Source organism: Mobula birostris, chromosome 19 (genome assembly GCF_030028105.1).
Source record: "Mobula birostris isolate sMobBir1 chromosome 19, sMobBir1.hap1, whole genome shotgun sequence".
Taxonomy (NCBI): domain Eukaryota; kingdom Metazoa; phylum Chordata; class Chondrichthyes; order Myliobatiformes; family Myliobatidae; genus Mobula; species Mobula birostris.
The window spans coordinates 62,951,871-62,959,248 of NC_092388.1; the positions used below are offsets into that span (position 1 = coordinate 62,951,871).

Sequence of the window (7,378 nt, forward strand, 5' to 3'; positions counted from 1 at the left end):
GCCAAGAGCTGGACAGGTGATTGGCAAAAGGGATATGAGAGGATATTGGGACAGGAGGCCTAGGGAGAAAGAAAAGGGGGAGGGGGGGAAAACCGAGAGGCTGAGCAAGGGGTATAGTGAGAGGGACAGAGGGAGAAAAAGGAGAGAGAGAAAGTATGTGTGTATATAAATAAATAACGGATGGGGTACGAGGGGGAGGTGGGACATTAGTGGAAGTTTGAGAAGTTCAATGTTCATGCCATCAGGTTGGAGGCTACCCAGAAGAAATATAAGATGTTGTTCCTCCAACCTGAGTGTGGCTTCATCTTAATATAAGGTGCTGTTATTCTGTTATTTATTTATATACACACATTCTTTTTCTCTCTCTCCTTTTCCTCCCTCTGTCCCTCTCACTATACCCCTTACCCATCCTGTGGGTTCCCCCCCACCTTTTCCTTCTCCCTGGGCCTCCTGTCCCATGATCCTCTCATATCCCTTTTGCCAATCACCTGTCCAGCTCTTGGCTCCATTCCTCCCCCTCCTGTCTTCTCCTATCATTTTGGATGTCCTTCTCCCCCTCCAACTTTCAAATCTCTTACTAGCTCTTCCTTCAGTTAGTCCTGACGAAGGGTCTCGGCCGGAAACATCGACTGTACCTCTTGCTAGAGATGCTGCCTGGCCTGCTGCGTTCGTCAGTAACTTTGATGTGTGTGGCTTGAATTTCCAGCATCTGCAGATTTCCTCGTGTTCAAGAGCTTGATGGTTGTAGGGTAGTAACTGTTCTTGAACCTGGTGGTGCGAATCCTGAGGCTCTTGTACCTTCTACCTGATAGCAGCGGCAAGAAAAGAGCATGCATGAGTGGTAGGGATCCCTGATGATAGATGCTGCTTTCCTAAACAGTGTTTCAGCAAGATGTGCTCGATGGTTGAGAGGGCTTTACCCGTGATGGACAGGGCTGAACCCATTTATGTCAGGTAGCACTGACTTATTTTCCAAGCATCGGTGAGTTCCATAGTGCGGTTGCATGAAGGTGAAAGAGCCTGCAGAAACTAGAACCTAAACAGTGCTGTTAGAACCAAACAGTCAAGCAAAATCTGTGGATGTAAAATATATGTCAACATTTATGACAATCATCCTCGAATTGATAGGGATGGTCCCAATTAACAAACCGTCATCGGACATATGATACTGCTCGCCCCCCGAGTTCTTTAAGACTTCTGATTCTTGTACTGTGCTGCCTGCTACCACTATCCATTTCTGCTCTGGAGCTGGCACGAAAGTAATTTCGTATTTATCAATCAAATGGGCGAATACCACGTTACGCTATTTGCAATGCATCTCTGGTCTCACTGCTGTAACTAGAATCCCGATTAGGTACAGGGTTTCAAAACAAAAAAAAATAGCGAGAGAGACGCCAGCCAGCTGGACGCTCAAATATCTCCGATCCTCCTTTAGAAAAGTGGGTCACTTACTGCATTGATTATGACGAAATACTTCATAGTGCCACTTCTATTCATTAGGGCAAAGCGCTGACACTAAAACTTGCCCGGCTTCGCATTCTGAGATTTTATTTGGCTTTTCCTTCTTAAAATTTATTCAGAGGTAACTGAAAAATCATTGGGCGTAGATGTTAAACTCACAATGAATAGGAATAAGAGACAGGGGGCGGTATCAAGTTAATACGTCATTTAAAAACAATTGTATTTATTTTTTACTGATGGATTTTTCCCCGTTGTGAATTGTATCTCTGCAAAACAACCATCAATTAAACTCCTACCGTTTGCCTGTCAGCAGACATGATATAAAATTTGTTAAAGAGTTCTTAGTGTGATCAGTAAAGCTCCGATTCTAAGCTTCTTTATGGTGTCGATTCCTTTGTGTATTTCACCCACCCAAGCCCAGTTCACTTCTAGAGCACCGATAGAGGCAACCGCGCATAAATGGTCACATCCTGAAAATTCCAGCATGGTTTTACTTGGGGAAATTGAGGAAACTATCGACATTCAGACAAAAGCTGTCACCAAGTAATTCATTATTTGAACAGTGGAGACATGCAATAGCAACTCGTTATGAACAATTCTGATCCAAAATGAGTGCATTGGTAAAGATGCACCCATATAAGTCTTACCGGGATTCTTTGGATCATTTTGCTATCTTGCCTGCACGCCGGATAGCTCACCTCTGACCACCAAGCCGACAAGATGATTGACAGCATTCCGGGCGGCGGGTTTACCTTATTGGTCAAGACATCCTTTCTCTCCATGGCAACGAGTGGCGTCCGCTACACATGCGCGCGCACACTGCTAAGGGCTCGCAAAGGAGCTGGGAGGCTGCAAGACCTTGATTCCGGGCTTTGCTTGTAATAGGTGCTGAGTATGCATTCAGTGTATCGTGTAGAGGAAAGCAAAGTATCAGAGATAAATAAACGTGTTTGGTGATTTGTCAGCCCAGCTGCAGTCATTTCTGAAACACTGCAAACACCCAGCAAGTCAGGCAGCGTCTATGGAGAGAGTAGAACGATGGTTCAGGTCTAAGATCCTTCTCGAAAGAATTTTAAACATTTTGTGTTTTAATTTCAGAGGAAGCTGTAGAAACAGGTACAATTATTTGTATTTATTTTATTTCTTACATCCAAAAGAGTAAAATTCTTTATGTTGTGTCTCTGTCACAATGTACAAGCAATAAAGAGGGGAAATGTGGGAGGATATTGCTCAAACACTAAAATTGTGTATTTGTTTTGTATACATACATGTACAGTCAAATACACAATTACACTGCTTCAAAGACACTTGGACAGGTTCAGCATAGGAAAGGTTTAGAGGGATATCAGAATCAAGTTCATTCTCATTGTCTTGTATGACATGAAATTTGTTGTTTTGGGCAACAGCATGTTACAAAGATATAAGACATAAAACTAACAAGACAGTGTTCCTGAACCGTTCAGAAATCTGATGATGGAGGGGGAAGAAACTGTCCCCGATAAGTTGAGAGTGGGTCTTTGGTCCACTGTACCTTCTTCCTGATGGTTATTAAAAGAGGGCATGTCTCCATCTGTGAGGGGTTTTAATGATGGATGTCACCTTCTTTAGGCACCACTTCTTGAAGGCATCCTCAATGGTGAGGAAGGTTGTGCCCATGATGGAGCTGCCTTAGGTCTATAAACTCTGTTTGGATAGACTTTTAGTCAGCATGAACCACATGGACAGAAGGGCCTATTTCAATTCCGTACAAGTCTACATTGTACCATTTCTTGGAATGCCCACTACCAGAATGGACCAAGAGAGGTAGATACAGCCATAAATTCAGTCATAAATTGGCAGCTAGTAGGAAATATTCCTGGAGGTTTGGTTATTTATATAGGGTGCACAGTGGTACAGCTAGTGGAGTCACTGCCTCAGAGCTCCAGAGATCCCAGTTCAATCCTGACCTTTGGTGCTGTCTGTGTGGAGGTTACACATTCTCCCCCAACCATATGGACATCCTCCCACATCCCAAAGGTAATGGGCCCTTGCAAATTGCCTGTGGTGTGTTGATGAGGGAGAAATTGATGGAAATGTGTGGAGAATAAAATAGGTCAGACTATGATAATTATCAAAGTAAGTTCCTTATTGTTGAAATGGAGAATGGTGCTACAATCTCTATGACAATGTTGTTCATTAATATCTTAGGGTCCAGATAGCTGGTGCAGCTCCTGGCACTTGGGTTCAGTCCTAATCTTGGGTGCTGTATACTCCAACCCTACTTAACAAATGTGTTCCATTTGTCCATATATGGAAAGACACACAAAAATCATCCAATACAAGTGATTATACCATAAGAATCAGGAACAGGGATGACCTATAGCCTATTTGTAGGTAATGAACAGATTCCATTTTTACTAATGCCCATAAGTCAAATTTGTCCATTGTCTGGAAAATACACAAAATCACTCAACATGGTAACCATACCTCCATTGTATTGTCATGAAGGTATCAAAGCACATAATAATAATAATAATAATAATAAACAATTTCTGAAAGTGAAGAGAGAAGAAAAATTAGTTCTGCTGTTCGTAGGAATGATCATTGGCTTTTTGAATGTAATAATATAATGGAAGCTTGTTCATGTGTAGAGGTATTCATAATTTGGGTGTTCGAAACAAGGGGAAAGCTTGTACACATGAAATGTCCATGATAGACCAGTGACTGCATCGATTCCTCCATTGTGCTTAAGACAATTTGGTTAACTAATTACCTACAGTAAGTTCACCCCTGGTGCAGGCAATTGGCAAAAAAAAACCAATCAAACAGAAATTGGTGGGCATGTGAGAGAAGATAATTGTACAGAAATAGAAGGGGAGGAAAAGGATTGATTTGCACATTTTGTTGGGAGTTGGCATTCACTTGATGGGCTGAATTGATTCCACTGGCTTTGAATATATATCCTTTGTGAAGTTTTCATGCCAGATGTTGTACAGGATGTGACCCAAGAGCAGGGAAGAGGGTAATTGAAGGCAAAGATGGGACATGTAGACAGAAAAGGAACATTAATTCCAATAGTAAAGTCAAAGGTGAGTTTACCATATACATAAGTCCAATGAAAAAACTTACTTGCAGCAGCATCATAGTATCAGATGAGCAACATTCATAAGAAAAACAAAAATTACGTTAATTATATTAATTAGTAACCAATAGCATGCAAGTTGCAAAAGTAACCAAGCACTAAACAATTTCTGCCAATAATTAACAAAATTTCACAGGTAGTTTTAAAATATCTGGTATCGATAGGTGAAAAACATCAATGAGCAATCTTTTAAATTGCATATATACTCTGGAGCTGCATCCAAAAGATTTCTACAATTTATATAAGGGGACAAGCAATTTAGGTGGTGCAGAGATTAGTAGCAGGGCCTTAAGTTGGCCTAAGGGTGTGGTCGATCCTTCCCTTGCGATTCGCCCCAGGTCCAGCTGACCCAGCTGGTAGCACCTGGTAAAGGTCCCTTGCTCGGGGTTACAAGCGATGGCCAATGGCGGACCCAGCAGGAGACTGGTGGGGAAGGTGGAAGAGCTACGACCTTGGAAGACAATGGTTGCTTTGCAAGCAGATGATCCACCAAGAAGAGAGGTGGTGATCTCTTTAAACTCACCCAGCAGAAGGCAAAGGCAAACCACTGTTGCAACCTGCCAAGTACATGATTTCCCAATATGTCTGTCTCAATAAAGGATCAAAACAACAACGTTAACGGAACCACGACAAGTGTCGGGACAGAGTGGCGTGGAGGGAAATTGTCCGCCAACTGGAAATTCCAGATGCGACCTAACAACAAGAGATTAGTACTGCCACATAGCTCCAGCTGATCTCCAGGACTGCCTGTGTGGATTGTGCACATTTTCCATGTGATCATGCTTACACCAAGGTGCTTCCATTTTCTTCCACATCCCAAATACATGTTGGTTGATAGTTTATTTGGGAATAAAGGGATCCTATTCTGGTTGGCTGCCGGTTAGCAGTGGTGTTCCACAGGGGTCCGTGTTGGGGCCGCTTCTTTTTACATTGTACCTCAACGATTTGGATTATGGAATAGATGGCTTTGTGGTTAAGTTTGCCGGCGATACGAAGATAGGTGGAGGGGCCGGCAGTGCTGAGGAAACAGAGAGTCTGTAGAGAGACTTGGATAGATTGGAAGAATGTACAAAGAAGTGGCAAATGAAATACGATGTTGGAAAGTGTATGGTTATGCACTTTGGCAGAAGAAATAAACGGGCAGACTATTATTTAAATGGGGAGAGAATTCAAAGTTCTGAGATGCAACAGGACTTGGGAGCCCTCATACAGGATACCCTTAAGGTTAACCTTCAGGTTGAGTCGGTGCTGAAGAAGGCGAATGCAATGTTGGCATTCATTTCTAGAGGAATAGAGTATAGGAGCAGGGATGTGATGTTGAGGCTCTATAAGGCGCTGGTGAGACCTCACTTGGAGTACCGTGGGCAGTTTTGGTCTCCTTATTTAAGAAAGGATGTGCTGACATTGGAGAGGGTACAGAGAAGATTCACTAGAATGATTCCAGGAATGAGAGTGTTAACATACGAGGAACTTTTGTCCGCTCTTGGACTGTATTCCTTGGAATTTAGAAGAATGAGGAGAGACCTCATAGAAACATTTTGAATGTTAAAAGGCATGGACAGAGTGGATGTGGCAAAGTTGTTTCCCATGATGGGGGAGTCTAGTACGAGAGGGCATGACTTAAGGATTGAAGGGCAACCTTTCAGAACAGAAATGTGAAGAAATCTTTTTAGCCAGAGGGTGGTGAATCTATGGAATTTGTTGCCACAGGCGGCAGTGGAGGCCAAGTCATTGGGTGTATTTAAGGCAGAGATTGATAGGTATCTGAGCAGCCAGGGCATCAAAGGTTATGGTGAGAAGGCGGGGGAGTGGGACTAAATGGGAGAATGGATCAGCTCATGATAAAATGGCGGAGCAGACTCCATGGGCCGAATGGCCAACTTCTGCTCCTTTGTCTTATGGTCTTATTTGACTACTGTAAACTGGTGGGGGGCTGGGGTGTGGGATGACAGGCTTCTGAGCTGTGTGTGTCAGACATGGCTTTCAGCAGCACTGGGGCCCTACAGGGGACTGTATTGTTCACCCTGTATACCTTGGATTTAGATACAACACTGAGTCACATCATCTGCAGAAATTCTCTGATGACTCAGCAATAGTTGGGTGTATAAAGGGAGGATGGGAAGATGAATACAGGGCCCTGGTGGGAAATTTGTCAAATGGTGTAAGCTGAATCATCAGCAAGACAAATGAGATGGTGATGGACATTAGGAAAACTAAGCCTGCACTGTTCCGTGTTACTACTGACAGTGAGGAAGTGGATATGGTGAGGTCCTACAGGTACCTGGGGGTGCACCTGGATGACAGACCTGAGTGGAGCATCAACACAGAGGCTGTGTACAAGAAGGGTCAGAGCCATCTCTACTTCCTGAGGAGATTGAGATCTCTTGGAATATGCAGGGTTCTCCTTCACATGTTCTGCCAGTATGTTGACGCCAGTACAATCTTCTATGTGGTGGTGTGCTGGGAAATGGCATCAATACAGGTGATGCCAACAGGCTTAATAAAGGCTGGCTTTGTTACAGGAGTCAAACTGGACACTGGAAGCTGTGATAGAAAATCCTGGCAATTCTGGACAACGTTTCTCACCCTCTGCATGCTACCCTGGTTGAATAGAGGAGCACTTTTAGTAATAGACTAAGACAACTGTGCTATTCCAAAGAGCACGATACAAAGTCATTCTTACCCTTAGCCATTAGGTTCTATAACGAGTCAACCTATAGCGGGGAAGTGATGACCCCTTCCTGTGAGACTGTATGAGGTAACTTATTTTTTATTCTTTCTTACTTCTCTTCTAAT

The 7,378-nt window shown here is 43.2% G+C and overlaps 1 protein-coding gene across 1 annotated transcript in view; it reads right to left on the reverse strand.

The window, feature by feature from the left end:
• elovl2 (ELOVL fatty acid elongase 2) overlaps positions 1-2,160 on the reverse strand; it is a 111,438-nt gene extending 109,278 nt beyond the window's left edge. Inside the window, exon 1 of the mRNA XM_072283738.1 lies at positions 2,109-2,160. Coding sequence (XP_072139839.1) covers positions 2,109-2,126 — 18 coding nt within the window. The 5' untranslated portion in view covers positions 2,127-2,160. The remainder of the gene's footprint in view (positions 1-2,108) is intronic.
• Between the last annotated feature and the right edge of the window lie 5,218 nt (positions 2,161-7,378).